This window comes from Dendrobates tinctorius, unplaced genomic scaffold, assembly GCF_039654945.1.
Source record: "Dendrobates tinctorius isolate UK_male_01 unplaced genomic scaffold, ASM3965494v1 ptg000056l, whole genome shotgun sequence".
Classification (NCBI taxonomy): domain Eukaryota; kingdom Metazoa; phylum Chordata; class Amphibia; order Anura; family Dendrobatidae; genus Dendrobates; species Dendrobates tinctorius.
Genome location: NW_027361724.1, coordinates 8,240,910 through 8,260,912, shown reverse-complemented (window position 1 = coordinate 8,260,912; position 20,003 = coordinate 8,240,910). Strand labels below are relative to the sequence as shown.

The window sequence follows — 20,003 nt, the reverse complement described above, 5'->3', positions numbered from 1 at the left end:
ATCGAAAAATAGAATAAGAATGTCGTATGTCCCCCAAACTACAGCTCTGCCCGCAAAAAAACACGTCAGCCCTCGCTCAGCTCCATGGACAGGAACATAATAAGGTTACCGGTTTCAGAAAATGGCATCACAAAAAAAAAGTGTTTTTGTTTATTTTTTTACAAATCTCAGAATTTGTTTTCACTCCTAAAATATATTGGAGAAACGATACAAGTTTCCTATCGCTGTAATAGTACTGACGTAAAGAATCCATGAGGTAATCGACACTGCAGAATAAACGTGGTAAAAACTAGACCTGAAAAACTAAGGCGGGAAGCAGGATTTTTCACAGCTTCTCACACTTTGGAATTTTTTCTATTTTTTTCTCTCACTAAATGATACAATAAAGTGAATGGTGTCAAAACGACAACTCGTCCTGCAAAAAAACAAAAACAAAAAAAACCCCCCAGAAAATGAATGAAGGTAATATTGATATTCCCTAACTGTAAATTGAACTATAATAATAAAACATGTCTAGTCTGCAAAATAAATAAAATATATACAAAAAAACCCACCCTGAAATGCAAAATAACATTTACTGCTCCTATTGTGCTGTGAGGCAGAAGCCTGTGCTGTCTACAAGAGGCTAATAAGTGACTAACTTGTCTCGCCGTAAATGAACACTGTAAACGCCGTAAAAGGCACAGACTATCAAAACGCCTTTCCCCATGTTTTGTCCTCCGCAGGCTGCCGTCCAAGTCGAGAACGTCACGCTAGAGGATGCCGTGAAACCGGAAGTGAGTCCTGGAACCGTGTGCGCGGCGCAGGAAGGTGCTAGACAGCTGGAAGATCGTGGATACAGAGCGGAGAAGCTGACAGGACGGTGTCCTTAAACGTCCCGCGCGTTATACGGATTCCTGTACGATGAAGAGCAGCGTGGCGCAAGTCAGAGTGAGTGTTGTAGCTGCTATGGTCACGTGATCCCGGCTCTTTCAGCCTCTTGACTCTGTTGGGGGTTCAGCATTTGTTTCCCCCCAGCCTGTGTCCCCCAGAAAGACTGGGCATTCTGGGAATTTAAAGGGGACGTCTCCAGTCCAGAAACAGGTGCAGTTGCAAAGTGCTTGTAAAAATAAGGTATTTTGCACTTTACCTCTTATTAAAAAATATCCCATGCTCTAAAGAACGCAGAGGTTTTTAATGTTGTAGCGTACAACCCGTTGTCAAGGTTACTGGCCACCCTGCAGTGTCAGAGCTGCTGGTTACCCAGGCAACGAGTGCGCAGCACAGGCAGGTTCTGTGCTGCAGCGCCCGTCGGCATGAGTGAAAAGAATCTGCAAATTGCCTCTAAAGAGAGGACATGAACTCTAATGCCACCTATCGGAAATGGCAATCCTAAAAGTCCATTACCGCTTAGATCCCAGTCATACAGGGGTATTCCCATCTCCAAGATCTTATCCCAATATGTATTAGGTGTAATAATACCACATACCTCAAATTAGAAATGTAGGACAGTTCTTCTGATTCGCCTTGTCTTTCCTCATGTGCAGGCATTGCAGGACCTTAGGTATCTATGGTTGCAACCACTAGGAACTAGCTAAATGTCACTATATCAGTGGTCGTAACCATGGATACCTTATGTCTTGCAATGCCTGCACATGAGGAAAGAGACATAGCGAATCAGAAAAACTATACTACATTTCTATTTGAAGGCATGTGCTAATATTATCATTATTACACCTACTACATATTGAGATGGGAATACCCCTTTAAGCCTCTCACCCAGCCAGATCAGATCTCATACTTTGCATTGACGAGGGTGATTACCCGGTGAGATTCTGGTTTGGGTTTTATTGTAAGTCATATTGCCAGGCTCGTTGAGGTCGTTATTAACTTTTAAGATTGCTTTTTCCAATAGCTGGCACTACGGTTCTAGTCCTATTGCTCTCTGAAGGGACAATTTGCATATTTTGATTTCTCAGAGGAGCATGCATGGCTTATAAGTCTTCTCACTCTCACATGCTGGGTCTGCCTTGTCACTCTCCACAAGGAGAAACGTTACTCCTTAAAGGAATCTGTCACTAGGTTATTGCTATCCCATCTGAGAGCAGCAAGTTGTAAGGACGTAGACCCTGATTCCAGCGGTGTCACTGTGCTGCTTTCTGCGTTTTTGATGAAATCACTGTTGTATCTGCTACAGTTGTCTGAATCTGAGCGCTGTATAACCTCGCCACACCACTGATTGGCAGCTTTCTGCCTATGCAATGTGTACACAGAAAGCTGCCAATCAGTGGTGGGGGCATGGTTATACACTGCTCATGAACATGGACGACTACTTGGCAGTGTGTTTATTAGTCCTGTAGTTATGATCTGATTAAACACTGATTTTTTTTTATCTAATCACCAGCAAGCCCCCTACATTATGCTGCTCTCAGATTAGGTGGCAAAAACCTGGTAATGGATCCCCTTTAAAGGGAACACTATTAGCATAAAAAATGGTATTTATCTGCAGCCATAAAGCTAATCTGCTGGTAAATACCATTTTAAGCATATGTGACAGCCTAATTGGAAGTTCGGCTGCAGAGAGAAAATAAAGTTATGTTCTCCCTGCAGCCGCTCGCTTTCAGTCATTTTGGTGGTGCTGGGGCTGTCATCATTCAGCTCCATGTTACCACACTCAATCCTCCTTGATTGACATTCCGCTTCGTAGCGTATAGATGCTGAGCAGTAGGACAATCTAGGACTAGTAGCTGTGATTATGGGGTGCTGACTGTTGACTGCTCCCGCACTAACCAGATGGCTGGAATCCCGCATCTACAGGGAGATTATATCTCTTCTTCCTAAGGAAAGTGAATGTTATAGTTATGGATAACCCCCTTAATTGGTGGTTATGCAGCCGTTTACAACGTGGTTATTTAATAACAAAACTGCTTGTTGCTCAATTTAAAAACGGTAAAACCGTACATGACTGTTTCTGCTGCTTTCTAGGCCCACCTGGACCGCGGTGTGTGAGCCCACCTGGACCGTAGTGTTTTCTGGGATGACATACCGTAATTAATGCTTATCCTTAGGTTGGTGGATGTCTGACTCTCAGCAGGCCTTTTCTGCTCACTTCCTGCCCTATTCTACCTGCATACCGTATACTTAGCAGGTACTGTGCTGGTCATTGCAGTGCTGTCCAGCTCACATTAGGATATTGCTGTAATAACCTGCATCGCCATTACTATGTGAGCGGCTTCCAGAGGTATATGCACCATGAAGCTTGCCAAATGCCGATCAGCTGATCAACTGCGCCGAATGCCAGACTCCCTCCAGTCTGATGATGATGGACTGTCCTCAGAATTACCAATATTGTGATTCCAGAAAGCTCCTTTTTAAAGGGAATCTGTCACTCCCTGATATGTGTGTGACCTAATATTGGCATACAGGTGACCAAAAGTCTAACTAGTTCTACCTAGATGCCTTATATTTGCGGTCTTGTTAAGAAATCGTCTTTCATTACCGTATGCTAATGATTTTGTCTAGGCTCCAGGTCGTGCGGTGCTTGGAAGAAATCTCTGCCTCCTGTCTTCATTATCACACCACCCCCCTCCCATCAGTGTCACAGTCCCCTATATGTCATGGTGGTCCCAGAATTCCGTGCCTGCACCCTGCCACAGCGCCATTATACAGTACTTATTCTTCCCTTCTATGGGCATTGGCTTCAGCGTTCTATTCAGGCGCCGGCTTTTGTGGCCATAATATGCTCTTCCCACTTCCTTCCTCCCTCCATAGTTTCTGATGCCCGTCACCCATGTATGCCTGGGTGGTGAGAGCATCTTATCGCTACGCACTCCGGAGGTGACTGCAACCGAAGTAGCCGTGTCTCGCCTACGCAGAAGAACTGTGAAGATCGTGCCCATAGAAGGGCGGAATAGGTACTGTATAATTGCGCTATTGCAGGGCGCAGGGGTGGGATTTCAACGCCACCAGTACACATCGCAGGACACTGTGACACTGATGGGAGGGGGTTGGTATGAAGATAAAGACAGGAGGCAGAGATTTTTTCCAGGCAGCACAATCCCCAGAGAAATCATTAGCATACAGAAATGAAAGGCAATTTCTCCACAAGACTGCTAATATGAGGCATACAGATAGGACTAGTTTAGTTTTTATCACCTGTTAGCCCATGTTAATAGGTCATACACGTCCCAGGGGGTGACAGATTCCCTTTAAAGCATTGTCTCAGCAGAGAACCTATGTAGAAATGTAGATTCTGGGCCACTCAGCTGGTGGTTCTGCTAACACCTATGGCAAACAGTTGATTCAGGCAGGGAATATCACTGCACCCAGGAAGTTTCTCTGTAGGGACCACTGCCAGGGTAAATTGCCTTTATAAGGTGGTTGTAGCACAAAGACTGCTGACGGCCACCAAACCAGGAGCTGCTAGTACAGAATGACTCCCTGTTCTGACCCGTGTAGGATCACACGAGGACTGACACATGTGGATAGTGGGATCTTTATAAGACAAGATGTTCTGTAGCAGTTCCCGATTTTAGCAGACCAGGCAATCAGCTGAAGGCCCAGTGGCAATCGGGAGAGCACCGTTGTCTCCTCATAGCTTACATTCCTCTGTGAGCCAGACAGTAGCATACATACTGCGTGTTACAGTATCATCCTAATGTGAACCGGACAACGGTGCAATATCCAGCACAATGGCCACTATGCTTAGTTTTAGAATCGCACCACCCCTGACTTTGAAGTAAAAGAACAGAATAATCCAGCTCACCGCACTGCCTTGCTGGTAGGATCCAAATCCTGCGCACGGATTTGACTAGGCAGTCAATCAATAGTAGAAAAAAGGGAAGAAAGTTCCAGCGCAAGGAATGGAAAATTAAAAATCCATTTTATTGTGCACAATAAAATGGATTTTTAATTTTCCATTCCTTGCGCTGGAACTTTCTTCCCTTTTTTCTACCCCTGACTTTGGGTTCTGTGTGGTATTGCAAATGAGCTTTTTTTTTTTTTTAAATTTTTTTTCCAGAGGGACTGAGTTAGGGGTGGCCTTTTTTCTGGAAAAAAAAAAAAAAATGCAACCAGGATTTTTTTTTAAATTTATTCTGGACAACAACTTTTACTGGTCGTTGTGTGATGCATGTTAATATGAGGTCTGTTCTGCTCGCTGTGACTTTGTATATTGGACGTCATTGGCGACCTATAATAGCGGTCAAAAGTTTGGACGCCCCTGTTCATGCAATGGTTCTTATTGGAATGTACACATTGTAGATTCAGACTGAAGACAGCAAAACCACAAAAGGATGCAAATGGAAACAAGGCGTACTGTACATGTACTGTAAATTTAAATCAGAAACTAGGTTAAACCTCAAAGTTCTCCTCTGATGACAGCCTTCCAGCCCTTTATATTCTCTTAAGCAGCTTCATCAGGTAGCATCTGGAATGGCTTCCAATGAACAGGCGTGCCTCTTTAAGGCTATGTGCACACGATGCGGATTTGTTGCGTTTCTGCAGCATTTTTTTCCCGCCCAAAAACACAATAGAATACTAAAGCAAGGTTAATCAATGACAATCCTGAAGTGTTGTGCACATTATCTGGAAATTTCCATCCTTATTTGCAGCATTTTATTTTCCGCAGCATGTCAATTCTTTTTGCGGATCTGCAGCATTTTTCACCCATTGACTTCCATTGAGTCAGTCAAATCTGCAACAATACCGCAGGTGTTAAAAGGTTTGTAGATTTGCTGCCAAAAACGCTGCAGAATTGTCAAAGGAAGTGATGTCAGAAGGAGGAAGAGTGTGTGGCATTGGGCGGTGAATATAGAATAGTGCCCATCCTGGTTTATGCTGATCAACAATGGAGTCCTATCCTATGGCGGTTGGACAAGGACATGACATCAGTTTTTGTTTTTTTAAATATTATATCTTTTGTTTAGCTTATGCCCAGCGATCACATGATTGTCGGGTTGAAATATACAGTGGTATTTCTCGTGTGCCATGTAGTCAGAAAAAAATAGAAGTAGATATAAAATGCTTCTGTCTTTTTTGCTACATGGCAGGAAATTTAAAGGGAAAATGTCTGTTTATTTATGATCCCCAAATCATCTGCCACTGTCCATTTAATCATGCAACATACAATTACAGCACCATCTGATTAAAGCCAAATAGTAGGTGAATTCTACATTGGCATGGCATTTGTTGTCGTTATTGAAGGATACGTTTATTAGCATCAGGTGACCGTAGATCTATCAATTATTTGTTGTCAAGTGCGCCCCCTGTACCTGGGGCCATCGGTTATAGATGGCAAATAATGGCCCTCGATCTGTAATAGCTGTTATTCCTAACCCCATTGTCAAACCATACATGATTATATCGCACAAGTGATGCCCAGCTTTATTCTGCCATACACTGGCTTATCCGGGTGTCAGTGTTGTGACCAATTGGTGAGATTCTCTCACTAGTTATGTGGTGATGAGTGTTGCACGTCGTTCCATTATTGGCAGAGAAAACATTACAATACATAACACACACACAGAAACCTATCCTGACGCATCGCTTGCTTCACGTCTCGATTTCTGTAAAGTGTATTGTGTTTTGTTGAAATAGATGGCCCACCTGCCTTTTGGCAGAGCCATATGTACATATGTATTTTTGCCAACTTGAAGCGTTCAAGGAGCTTTTTTGATAGCCTAAGGCTGGGTTCATATCATGTCAGGTGCCATCCGTTTAACGGATCCGTTGTTAAGCAGCACTAACGCAATGTAACGGATCCGTTAACGCACCCATTGCCATCCATTATCGTAACGCATACTAACGCATGTCAAAATCGGCATGCGTTAGCGATGGTTCGTTACTTTGTGACGCACCCTTGAACGCGGTCTACCGTGTTTTCTGGTACGTTAGGTCGAACGTACAGCGAACGGGGACGCATTCGCTGTGCATAGACCTCTATTACTAACGCATGCCAACGCAATGCTACTACACGTTGGCGCATGCGTTAACGCGATCGTACAAAAAAATAGATTTTGAGCATCAGCGTTAGAGCATCCATTTAACGGATCCGTTAAACGGATGGCACTATCGCGATGTGCACCTAACAAAACTGATCCGGATTTTTCTCTTTCAAATGCACTTAAAGGGGTTTTCCTTTAATACATTTTATACATACAAGCTCATAGGCTTCTTACGGTTAAAGCTAACAAACAGAAGTTTACTGGACCATTGTGGCAGCCATTGTTGCTGTACTGCTGTGTTTGAGAGGCGGTGTGACCTGGAGTCACTGGCTCAGTGTCCCTGCAGCGGTGTTACACCTAGTAAAAGGTTCGTCTTGATGTGACAGTGTGCTTATACAGTCTGATCATAATGTTAACTAAGAATCTCAGGTTCATTTTTGGAAAGTTTGTTTAGCCACTAGAAATCATTGTATATCATTTGGCTGTGCAGTGCAGGTCTTTGTTTTTCTACAGTTATGTTATAATAAGAAAAATGTTGTACCTTTTTTAGCTAATAAGAATTTTCAAAATAACGGACACATTTTGTAAGTCCTACAAATTAACGATGACCGTTTCTTCACCTCCCACCCTTTTGTCAATTTCTGGACCGCAGGACGCTGTGTATCTGCTTCCATACCTGCCCATCATTCACTATGAGGAAGATGTAGAGAAGTGGAGAGAAGTTGTATCCCCCCCTCCCCTTAATTGCGTGTTGTGTATTCTTTGATTATTCCATTTTGCCAAACAGCACAATATTTTTTCGGTTCTGTTTTGGCTAACAGGCCATGGAGTGAAGATAAAGAATTGCTGGCTAGTCAGAGGCCTGTGGATTTGAGGTGTCCGGAGATAGGTTTAAAGGAAGTTCTATTGAAACATCTTATTTTGGACTTTATCTAGCTTCTTCATCAAGTACTGAAGTGCATTGTTCCTATAAAACTTCTTCAAACCTGTCTCCGGACACCTCATATCCATTGGCAGGCTATCGCATGCGTTTTTATCATCGCTCAATGTTCTCTCTTCAAGTCTATCACTTATGAGTCCAGGAACCAGTGGTCGGAGCTTCAGCCACTCATCGTGGATTTATTCACATCCTTCACAGTGTTCTGCAAAATCCAACCAGATGAGCGGTGCACGGCTATTGACCAAACATACAGATCCACACAAGGAGTGATTTTCTCTTTCTCTTATATGTTTTGGCTAATAGGAATTGTTCCCGTTTTATATTGCCCTCACGCAGCGCAGTATAGTCTGATGAGATATCCACCTTAAAGAGCATTTGTCATTGGATCCATGTTGCCCAAACCACGAGCACCATGAATTCGAGCCAGGCTGTGGGGTTTGAGTGAAAACTTGGCTTGGAAAGTCAATCACCTGGGGAGGTGCTGGGAGAAGCCGGCCGGAGGCAGCGCCAGACTAATCTTGTCTCCCTTTAGACCAAACCTGCTTTCAAAACTGTGGGTCACATTCCTCAAAACCAGCATTGTTCATGCTGGACTTGATGAAAAGATGTGCTGGAGTCAAAGGTTCCTTACTAAAGAAGACGTGTACGCATCAGACAAGTGATGTACACCACTGTCAGCACCTTGCTACAAATTTGACTCCAACCCTTGCAAACTAATAAATTTGAGGAACGTTAGTCGTCGTGTTCCCTTTCCGCTGCAGCTTGGTCCACTTTCACAGCTGGGCAAAAATAGCATAGGAACGCTAAGTCGCAAAATTTTAAGGTCACAACAAAATTATGCAACTTTTCAAAGCTTTCTATTGGCAGAATATTGGTGTAAAAACTTTGGTGAGCTGGGCTCCATGTTTTCTCAGAAAATCTGAAGCATTTCAGAGTAAAACCTACTTGGCTGCAATCGTGCGTCCGGTCTCTGATTTATCCTGTCTTTGGTTTGTGCTGCATGAGTCTACAGACACGAGTCTCTCTTTAACTCTTGAAGCCAGCAGGCCTGGGTGTAGCTTATGGACCTGGTAGTAGCTTTTTCTCAAATGGAGCAGCCCCTATTTTTTAGTCTCTCGCAACCCCTGTAAGACTGTACAAAGGAATTGCTACGATTGATGTACAATCTTTATAATTTCAGAACTCTTCCGGTTATGACAGACGAGATACCCACAGTGCTCGACACGACAGCTCTTCTCCAGACGACAGGTATGTGCCGTGCCATTCAGCTGAAGTCATAATATGACAAAAGATGAACGTTCAAAAGCTTGTGCTATCATCCATCACAGAAACAAGATCATTCTGTGTGTACATGGAAAAATGGAGCTTGTGTGGTACTTTAAAGAGAACACGTCACGTGAAAAAACACTTTTAATCTGCAACGGGGCTCAAAGTGCATGGTCAAGGCAGCTTCAGAAATAAAGTAACCTGCAGATTGACCCCATATATGTAGGTTATTAGAGTTTTTTCATGTGACCGGTTCCCTGTAAAATATGGCTGGACTGTTTATAATTTTTGTATTAAATTTTGTGCAGTTTTTTTTTTTGTCGTCGGCAGCGAATTTAAGAACTTGCAGGTTATTGTTCATTCATCATGATTACTTATAAAGGGTTACACAGCAGGGCTTAGACTAGTTAAAAAAAAAAAAAGTAAAATAATTAGTTCTTCCCCTTATTTACCCCCCTGCAGCTTAGGTTTTGATGCTCACCCTTCATGTTCACATCCGAAATCTCTGGAATCATCCACTCAGCCGATCACTGGCGGTGGTGGATCACCAGCGCATTTTACTATTTGTTGAGACGGACTATTAAGTACAGACCATCGAGGACTTGGAGAGTATCCGACCAAGAGCCGCAGAGGATTTGTGCTGGGAGTGTTGCTTCTTTTTTCTCATCAGTTTAAACCCTCAACGCCACAATCCCTTTAACTCTGATCCAATTTATGAACAATTTGAACAAGGCGGATTAGAGCACGCTCACTGACGGAATCGGGAAAGTGCCAGTGACTTTCTGCTCCGATGTCATTCAAATTACTGTTTCAGAAGAAAAATATTGCAGTTGATGTAGACAGAGGGTATTTGCTGGTTTATTCCTATTGTAAAACCCCTTTATGGTTCATATCTTAAGTCTTTTGAGTGTTTTTATTCTACAGCAGGGTCTAGTGCGGAAAAAGAAAAGTATATGTCACTTTTTGGACGTGGATCCTGATGGAATCCACTCCAAACTAGGCACCGTCTAATCACATTGCAGCAAAGTAACTATTCAGGGGAAAAAATTTCAGGACCCCCTTTAGGAAAAGAAGGAAACTAAATACCCCCCACCCCCCAAGAAGAAATGTTTCCTGAAGTGATTTTCACTTAAAAACTCCTTAGGGTTTTTTTTTTTTTTTGAGTCCAGAACAAAAAGTGTTAACATAGCATTACTGTCAGTCTGGTGAACAGGGTCAAATATTCTACATTGTATAGTGAACACATTTGGTCTTTGCAGGTATCGGGAAAGAGACAGATCACTTTCTCCGTATGATAGAGGTAATGATCGCAGCAGAGGCTACAGAGACCGTGACCGATATGAGGATGAAAGATCAAGAAATGGGCGATATGAGAGATCAGAATACACACGGTTAGTGTCTCGTGAAGCCCTTCTACAGTTAGGAAGCCATACTTTACTGGCTAAGGAGAATGGGTCGTAATCCCTCTAATGTCCAGTGACCTCTTACCAAATCGTGCTACTAACAAATTATTGGCCAATGATAGTTTTTTGGCCAGTTAGTGCTTATTTAAACCATATGGAGAATTGTAATTGCCTCTAGTTAGCATAAAAACAGGTTTGCTGATCCAAGGTGCTAAGTTTTTATACAGTACATAAAATTCTCCTGATTTTTTTTCTATGACACATGTCACATGAAAGATGTATTTTGTTTGATTATAGTTCGTGCAAATCGATTAGCAGGACCAAGATGGCTTCCACGGCTTTTCCTTTGATTTACCGGCCAGCTGCTATGTCATAGTTGCGGCTTGACGCACATATGACATAGCGTCAGGCCGGCTAATTAAAAGAAGATCTACAGCTGCCATAAGGTAAGAGGCGGTTCTCGGGGTTCTCGTCCAGTAACTACAGATTAGTGATGTGGCTGGTGGGCCAGGTCTTGCAAATCTGTCCACAAAAGCTGTAATCCTGATGGATCCAATTGCGTTTTGTTTCAAGTTACGTTCACATGCAGTGGATTTGTTGCAGCCGAAAACAGCAGCCATCATTAACCTCTACAAAATTTGAACTGCTCATTAGGCAATCACTTCATTTTGCATTGAACCATGTATGGATTAGCTGTTCTGTTTTGCTGGTAGACTGTGTTTTCCCTGCAAAATTAAGTGATTTTTTTTTTTTTCTTTAGCGCATCTACAGCATGTGAACACATCCTTCCTGACTAGAATTGCACTGGTGGCAAGGGGTAGCAGAAACCAGTAATAATTACTATACTGTTCTCCGTTGAAACAGAGGATCTGTGATGTTGAAATTTATTACAACCGATACTTTTTGCACCGACGTAGGGTGACTCACCTGATACACGGCAGCAGTTAGTTATATTTAGTATATTTCTAAGCACTACGTTCTTGATATTAATCACTGTAGTGTTCATAGGTTTTTATTTAATCTTGTCCTAGGGACCGCGATCGAGAGAGAACAAGACGAGATCCAGACAGAGATTCAGACAGAAGGCGAGATAGGAGATCACCGCCTTCGTCCAGGAGGAGTGAAGAGCGATCCGAAGAACAAGTGTCCGCCGAGCCTCCGGTGAAGAAAAAGAAAGATGAATTGGATCCAATTCTTACTCGTACCGGTGGAGCTTATATCCCACCTGCCAAGCTGCGTATGATGCAAGAGCAGATCACTGACAAGAGCAGGTAAGGGGCTTTAATTCAGCGTGTGTGTATGTATATAGAATGGCTCTCACTTTCTGATTGGTGAGGTCTGACCTCTTTGACTTTCCGCTGATAATGTAAAGCAAAGTGAGTGGGGCTAGCTGCTGTTCCCTGCTCGTCTGAGTGTCAGGAGTGCTTCTGTGCAAAGAGAAACAGAATACTCACAATCGGAAGGTCCCACTGGTTGGACCGCCATCGATCTTAAATTGATTGCATGTCATGGCTATATGCCATCATGTTTTAAGATGTGGATGTAAAATATTATTGGTGTTTTCCATGTCACCATTACTATATTATGCTGGTCAGGGAGCTCATACAACAGACACCTGTACGGTAGAGATCTCTTTGCAGACTTCATCTCCTATCATTACATCACTTCCACAGTACCATGAAAGTCATTACCTCAATTATAAATCTGGAGGGAGATTAGCTGAATCCTTCTTCACTTCACTGAACAATGACCTCTACCCATGCCAAAGAGCATGCCCACGAAATTCTCCCAAAGAAGTAGTAAAGGCTGTCATACAATCCCTCTGCCTGTTTGGGACTAAAAGAGGTTGTCCTTTACTAGGACAGCCCTTTCCAGATCTAAATGTTTGACCACGATTAAAATAAAAAAAGCTTATGCTCACCTCCTATGCGCTGTTTAAGCGATTTCGGCACTGGCGGTCCCAGGGCTCCCATGTGGTTAACACATGAGCGTGGCCCCCAATCAGCACTGGCGTCACTGTCCACGCCTTCAGACAAATTGAACATGATGAGGAAGTCTGGGCTGCAACTGATCTCTGACTTCCTCTTCATGTTCAATTTGTCTGAAGGCATGGACAGTGACGCCAATGCTGTTTGGGCACCGACGTCACGTGTCACAACTACCACAAGGGAGCCCCGGGGAGAGCGAGTGCCGATACCGCTGGAATATTGCCAGCATGAGAGGTTGGTATAGGCTTTTTTTATTTTATCGGGGCCAAGCGTGTGGAATGAGAAATAGTTTTCCAAGTAGTGGAAAAATTTAGGTCTTTACTCATAGGTGGAAGATGGATAATTGGTCCTTTGGGGATATCGTGGATTTTAAAATTGATCCCTGACATTAAATCTGACTGAACATTTCTATTCTTTAGTCACAATACATAAAGTGTTCTGCTGAGACTGTGTCTATCAGATAGGTGCCCCCAAAATGGTTGTCTCAGGGTCCTAGAGGTCGCGAAAGAAAGTCTGACCACTCTGTGTGGTGTGACCAAGTTGTGATCATCATGATGATGGTGCGGTGTGGATCCCACAGCTTCGCATGACCGTGCCACAGCTGTTTTGAAGAGGAATAAAACTAACACTAATCTATCATGCAGAGTCAGTGACCTCCAATTTGAGGGTACAATCCAGTGCATAAAGGAAGGTGCCATAAAAATGCAAAACCTTATTTAGTCAGGATAAAAATACAACATGACCTATTCATCAAAGCTTTGATGCCAGAAAACTGGTATAAATAGTTTGAAGAGTCACAAAATTGTACCTTTTGTCATTTTCATACCAGTGTGAACCAAAAAATGGGCACCGCTGGGGCGATGGCATGGCCACATCTGGCAAAAGTGATGGTGTTTTGTGGGTCCCTGACTGTAGTTGCATTTCTGGCGCGGTGCACAAAGGTGCACGCCACTGTAAGTGCTTCGGGGTGTGGAGTGACCGATCGTGCGCTGCGCCAGTCTTGGTGAATCAAACCTGAAGAGTAGGCTGACGCGGTTTGGGTGGGTTGTTATGCTTGTAGTCTGACACTTCAAAGGTCTGTTCACACCTTGTCTTTTTTGCTGTGGAAAAGATGCAGCTTTTGTATTACTGGCAAACTGAATGAGAATTCTGAAATGTTATGGACATGCTGTTTTTTTTTTTTTTTTTTTTTTTTTTTGTTTTTCTTGCCATTTTTTTTTTTTTTATCATAAAGGTTTTTATTGAGTTTTCAGAAAAAATACAAACTTCTCATACAAAAACATCAAGAACAGGAGCAATGAGTAGCAAGAGGTGGAATAACCTCGAGCCATTATTAGAATATCAATCTGGGACATTAAATACCCCTTCCAACAACAACTTGAACATAGAAGCGGGGAGAGGGGGGGGGAGGGGGAAGGGGAAGCAGCTCTACATGCATGGCATTCTTAGGCACAATCAATTTATTTATGGTGTAGGTGTCTGTATCTGGGGGAGGGCCGTTGCATAAAGGGAAGTGGCCCACGGATGCCATTGTTTAAGTCTCACCGTTCTCTTCTCTAGATTGGGGGTCAAGTTGGTTTCGTATAGCCAGTGTAGGTTGGTCCTCTCAATTAGTTCTGTTTTTGTAGGGGGGCTCACCGACCTCCACTTGTATGCCACACAGTACCTGCCGGCTATGAGAATGTGAGAAATGATATTTTTTAAAAGATCCGGGATCCCATCTAGGCCAATGTGTAGCACCGCTAAGGTTGGGTTTGGGGAAAGACGGAGACTAGTAACCTCATGGATTAGATTGAACACCTCCTGCCAGAAGTTAGATAACTTAGGGCAAAACCACCACATATGACACAAGGTGCCCCTGTGGTTGCATCCCCTCCAGCACAAAGGTGACATATGTGGGGAAAAAGAAGCCAGTTTAGTAGGGGAGTTGTACCACCGCAGATGAACCTTTTTTAATTGCTCTATGTGATTGAGACATGAAGAGAATTTGTGGATCCATTTTGAGGCCGCGAACCATTCTTGCGACGGAAGCTGAGAGGCTAGATCTTTTTCCCATTTGAGCATATACGGCAATTGTTTGTCCGGTTCCGGGGAGTTTAGCAGGTTATGGATGTATGAAAGGCCTTTGATTTTGCTATTTTGAAATAATTTTTTAATTGCGGCGTGGTCGGCTGTTGTGGGAACCGGTAGGTGAGGAGCGGACTGAAGGAAGTGACGTATTTGAAAAAACTGGAATAAACTGTGTCGGGGGAGGTTAAATTTAACACACATTTCTGAGTACGGGAGAAGGACGCCTTCTCTATAGAGATCTGCTAGGGTAATTGGACCTCCACGTGTCCAGGCGGCAAGATTCAAATTCGGAATGAAGGCTTCCAGCGATCTAAGGGGAAGGCTGGGACCTAGTGCCTGTGACACTGGCTTGCTCCATAAGGACCAAGCTTTCTTTAGAGCTGCTGTGGTGGGTAGAAGATCACCGGGAGGCGAAGGGGTTAGGAGCAGGGAGTCTATGAATTGTTTAGGGGAGTGGGCCTGTGCCCAGGTGTACTCAATCTGTAACCATCTCAAGTCTGAATCATTCTTCCACCAATCTCGAGCCGGTTCCAGGATAGCAGCTCTGTGATATGTTAGAATATTAGGAATACCCATTCCTCCACCACTGAACGGGGCATGCATACATCTCAGGGCTATTCTAGGTTTTTTCCCAGCCCATATAAATTTACTCATTAGCGAATGAATTTTGGTGAGATACCGTTGCGGAATTGTTAGGGGCAGGCACCGAAGTAAGTAGATAATTTTTGGGAGACAGATCATTTTAAAAGTCTGCATTCTCGCCACCCAAGAGAGCGGGAGAAGAGAAAGGCGAGTAAGTTCTTTATCCAATGAGGTGTGCAGGGTCAGCAGATTTTTCCGGATCACGGAGTGTAGCGGGGCCAGTATAATACCCAGGTAGGGGATTCCCTCGTCTTCCCATTTGAAAGGGTAAAGATGAGAAAGAGTGGCTCTGGTAGAGGCTGGCAAGAAGAGCGGAAAAATTAAGGACTTGGTAATATTAAGCTTGTAATACGAGACTTGAGCGAAGGAGGACAGGATCTCCATTGCGTGTTGTAGGGACACCTCTACATTAGTGCAAGATAAAATCACGTCATCTGCATATAGACTGACCACATGATTTATACTCCCCACTCGAATCCCCGAGATCCGAGGGCATTCACGGATAGTCTGCGCCAGAGGCTCTATAGCAAGGGCATAGATGATAGGGGAGAGAGGACACCCCTGGCGTGTCCCATTGGTTAATTCAAAACTCCGAGATATAAATCCGGATGCCAGAACTTTGGCGTTAGGGTTAGAGTACAGCGCCATTATGGCATTAAGTATGGGGCCTTTGAAACCAAACTTGGCCAGAACAGATTTCAGATATCCCCAGTGCACCCTGTCGAACGCATTCTATGCGTCCAGGGACAGGAATACACTGGGGATTTTCCTCCCCTCAGCCACCGCAATCAGATCCAGCATACGTCTCGTCCCATCTTTCGCCTGCCTCCCCGCCACAAACCCCACTTGATCCAGGGAAATCAGTGATGGAAGAACTTTATGTATTCTAGCTGAGATTATTTTGGCGTACAATTTTAAGTCGCAGTTTAGGAGGGATATTGGCCTGAAGTTTCCTGGTTTAATAGGGGGTTTTCCTGGTTTTGGCAGGGTAGTTATAATGGCCTCTAGATTATTTGGTGAAATATCTGCTGTGGCTCGCAAAAGAGGAGAAAAGTCTCAGGAGGAAAGGAGACAGGGTTTCAGTGAATTGCCTATAATAGGAGTTAGTGAGGCCGTCTGGGCCTGGAGCTGAATTTCTTTTGGCTGTGGTCACCGCCTGGCGAACCTCTTCCAGAGAAAAAGGGGAATTTAGTTGCTCCAGCTGTACTGCAGATAACCGAGGAAGATTAATATTGTTTAAGAAGGAATTAATTGCCGTTTGGGTAGGCTTTGGGGCAGTGGGGTCATTTTTAAGGTTGTAGAGAGACTGGTAAAAGTCAGCGAATGCGTTGGCTATTTCCGTTGGGTTGCGTATTGTGGCATTAGAACCCGTCACGAGGTATTCAATTTTATTTTGCATTTCTCGTTTTTTAACCCTCCTGGCTAGTAAGGCACCCGCCCTGTCACCCATCACATAGTACCGCTGTTTGAGGGATCTTAAGTTTTTCTCATAGTCTGCCATCAACACCTGGCGGAGCTGTGTTCTTAGTTTCCTGAGTTCGTCAGATGTCGACAAGTTTGGGGCAGATTTATTGTGGGCTTCCAAAAGTACTATGTGGGACAGTAGAGCTTTGTAAGTTGCCTGACGCCTCCTTTTCTCCCTAGTGGCAATTTTGATGAATGACCCCCTAATATAGGCCTTGTGTGCAGACCAAAGCGTTTCCTCTGTCACCTCCTTGTTATCATTAAAGTTAAAAAACTCTGCGAGGTCGGCCTGCAACTCCTCAGAGATTTGTCTACAGGCTAGGAGGGAGTCATTCATGCGCCACCGGGCAAAAACAGGTGCGCGGTTTTGCTCCTGAACTGTCAGGTATATGGGGGCGTGGTCCGACCAAGCTATAAGTCCAATTTTTGAATCTGAGCAATCCATAATAAGTGAGCTATCAACCAGAAAGTAGTCCAATCTGCTGTAAGGGGTGAACCGAGGCGAGAAGAATGTGTAGTCCCACTCATTTGCATGTTGGTATCTCCATATATCATGGAGATGCCTTTCTGAAATTATTGTGCTCATCTCCTTCCTCTTTACAGCAGTATTGGAGCAATCCAGAGTGCTGGACATTACCATGTTAAAATCCCCGCAGATTATTTGCTTACCCTCTTTAACGGATGAAAGCTTGGAAAGAAACCTCCGCAAAAAGCTGATCTGACCAGAGTTGGGGGCGTAAACGGTTGCAATAGTATACTTAGATCCATTTATGGAGCAATTAATAATGGCGTATCTACCGTCAGGGTCTAAATGTTGTGAATGTAGTGTGAACGCAACAGTATTTTTTACACAAATGAATACTCCAGCCTTTTTTTTTTTTTCCACAAGCCAGCAGTATGAAAGGAAATTTCTCCTTCGACTCATTGGGGGACACAGAGACTGTGGGTGTGTGCTTCTGCCGTCTGGAGGCTGACACTAAGTATACAAAAAAAGAGTTAGCTCCTCCTCCGCCGCATACACCCTCGCCCCCAGACCGGGCGTAACTCAGTTTTTTGCTTAGTGTCTGATGGAGGCACACGCAGTCTGGAGCTCCAGACTAGTTTTTTTTTTTTTTTTTTTTCTTCCCTTTCTATGAAGATAAGATAGGGGCGACGGATCCTATAGAGAGGGTCCGATCTCCCCAAATCATCAACGGGCGACCACGTGTGAGTAGCCCTCCACGTGTTTCCTCTCCCGCACCGAGGGACACCGAGGGACACATCTGGGACTTTTCCCCAGACAACCATTTTTCTTTGTTATTTTTTAAAGAGGCGGCAACGCATCCTGATAAGAGGATTCGGTTTCCCCATGAACCCCAACGGGCGAGCACGTGTGAGTGATCCTCCACGTTGTTCCTCTCCTGCAACGTGGGAATTCATTAATGCCCCTACCACCCCTAGGTAGTGAGACCAGGGGTGGAGTTGGAGGCGCAGGTGAGCCAAGGGATCGAAGCGTCGAAGAGACACAAGGTTTTTACCGGTGCAGTAGCCTCCCCCTCCCTGCCCAGGGATGGGGTTGAGAGCACCACAAGAGAGCCCCCACGGCGGCCCGGCTCACCTTTGTTAATGGGCGTGGAGTGCGGCCAGAGCCCCGTCGGCGGCCGCGGCCCCCGCTGTATGGGGAGGTCCGAAGTTCCGCGCGCCCGCCCGCCGACTTCCGGGGGTAGCCGGAAGCCCCGCCCACTAACTTCCAGGGGCGGAGAGCGGCGGGCGCGCACAGTTACCGGGGAGCTCCCGCCCCCCTCCCTCGAACGCCGCATGTGGAGTGCGGCCAGAAGCCCCGTCGGCGGCCGCGGTCCCCGCTGTATGGGGAGGTCCGGAGTTCCGCGCGCCCGCCAGCCGACTTCCGGGGGGTAGCCGGAAGCCCCGCCCACTAACTTCCGGGGGCGGAGAGCGGCGGGCGCGCACAGTTACCGGGGAGCTCCCTCCCCCTCCTCGCATTTCCTCGCCGAAGTGCGGCCGGAAGCCGCCGCCTATCTCCCGGAGTGCGCCGCAAGTGCCCCGGCGAGTAACGCCGCACGCCCCGTGGAAGAGACGCAAGGTGGGACATTACCGGTGGGTGAGTGCAACCCCGTTTCGAGTGCCGCACTAGTAGTCAAGGAAGGGGTTATCCTCCTCCTCCTACCCTACCTTGCAATATGTCTGGCAAAGGGAAAGCTCACTCTTTCCTATACGCTGTTTGCGTTTCCTGTGGGGTCAGGCTGCCTAAGGCGCAGCCGGGTAAATTTTGTCGGCGGCCGCGGTCCCCGCTGTATGGGGAGGTCCGGAGTTCCGCGCGCCCTCCCGCCGACTTCCGGGGGTAGCCGGAAGCCCCGCCCACTAACTTCCGGGGGCGGAGAGCGGCGGGCGCGCACAGTTACTGGGGAGCTCCCGCCCCCCTCCCCCTCCTCGCATTTCCTCGCCGAAGTGCGGCCGGAAGCCGCCGCCTATCTCCCGGAGTGCGCCGCAAGTGCCCCGGCGAGTAACGCCGCACGCCCCGTGGAAGAGACGCAAGGTGGGACATTACCGGTGGGTGAGTGCAACCCCGTTTCGAGTGCCGCACTAGTAGTCAAGGAAGGGGTTATCCTCCTCCTCCTACCCTACCTTGCAATATGTCTGGCAAAGGGAAAGCTCACTCTTTCCTATACGCTGTTTGCGTTTCCTGTGGGGTCAGGCTGCCTAAGGCGCAGCCGGGTAAATTTTGTCGGCGGCCGCGGTCCCCGCTGTATGGGGAGGTCCGGAGTTCCGCGCGCCCTCCCGCCGACTTCCGGGGGTAGCCGGAAGCCCCGCCCACTAACTTCCGGGGGCGGAGAGCGGCGGGCGCGCACAGTTACCGGGGAGCTCCCTCCCCCTCCTCGCATTTCCTCGCCGAAGTGCGGCCGGAAGCCGCCGCCTATCTCCCGGAGTGCGCCGCAAGTGCCCCGGCGAGTAACGCCGCACGCCCCGTGGAAGAGACGCAAGGTGGGACATTACCGGTGGGTGAGTGCAACCCCGTTTCGAGTGCCGCACTAGTAGTCAAGGAAGGGGTTATCCTCCTACCCTACCTTGCAATATGTCTGGCAAAGGGAAAGCTCACTCTTTCCTATACGCTGTTTGCGTTTCCTGTGGGGTCAGGCTGCCTAAGGCGCAGCCGGGTAAATTTTGTGAAGCCTGCGAGTCGGAGCGAGCCCAGGAGCCCCCCATTGTTGTAGAGCCCAGAGGTCAGGACCCCCCAGAATGGGCGGTGTCTTTATCACACTCTATGATGTCCCTTACAAGGGCAATTGAGTCTCTTCGAGGCCCGGGCAGG

General features: G+C 46.0%; 1 protein-coding gene across 2 annotated transcripts in view; it reads left to right on the top strand.

Moving 5' to 3' along the window:
• Positions 1 to 677: 677 nt before the first annotated feature.
• Positions 678 to 20,003, top strand: part of CWC22 (CWC22 spliceosome associated protein homolog) — a 141,934-nt gene continuing 122,608 nt past the window's right edge. The window contains exons 1-4 of one of the 2 annotated variants that reach the window (XM_073577480.1): positions 678 to 930; positions 9,044 to 9,111; positions 10,389 to 10,520; positions 11,564 to 11,803. In XM_073577480.1, coding sequence (XP_073433581.1) covers positions 904 to 930; positions 9,044 to 9,111; positions 10,389 to 10,520; positions 11,564 to 11,803 — 467 coding nt within the window. In that variant the 5' untranslated portion in view covers positions 678 to 903. The remainder of the gene's footprint in view (positions 931 to 9,043; positions 9,112 to 10,388; positions 10,521 to 11,563; positions 11,804 to 20,003) is intronic. The other variant, XM_073577479.1, reaches the window with a different exon arrangement.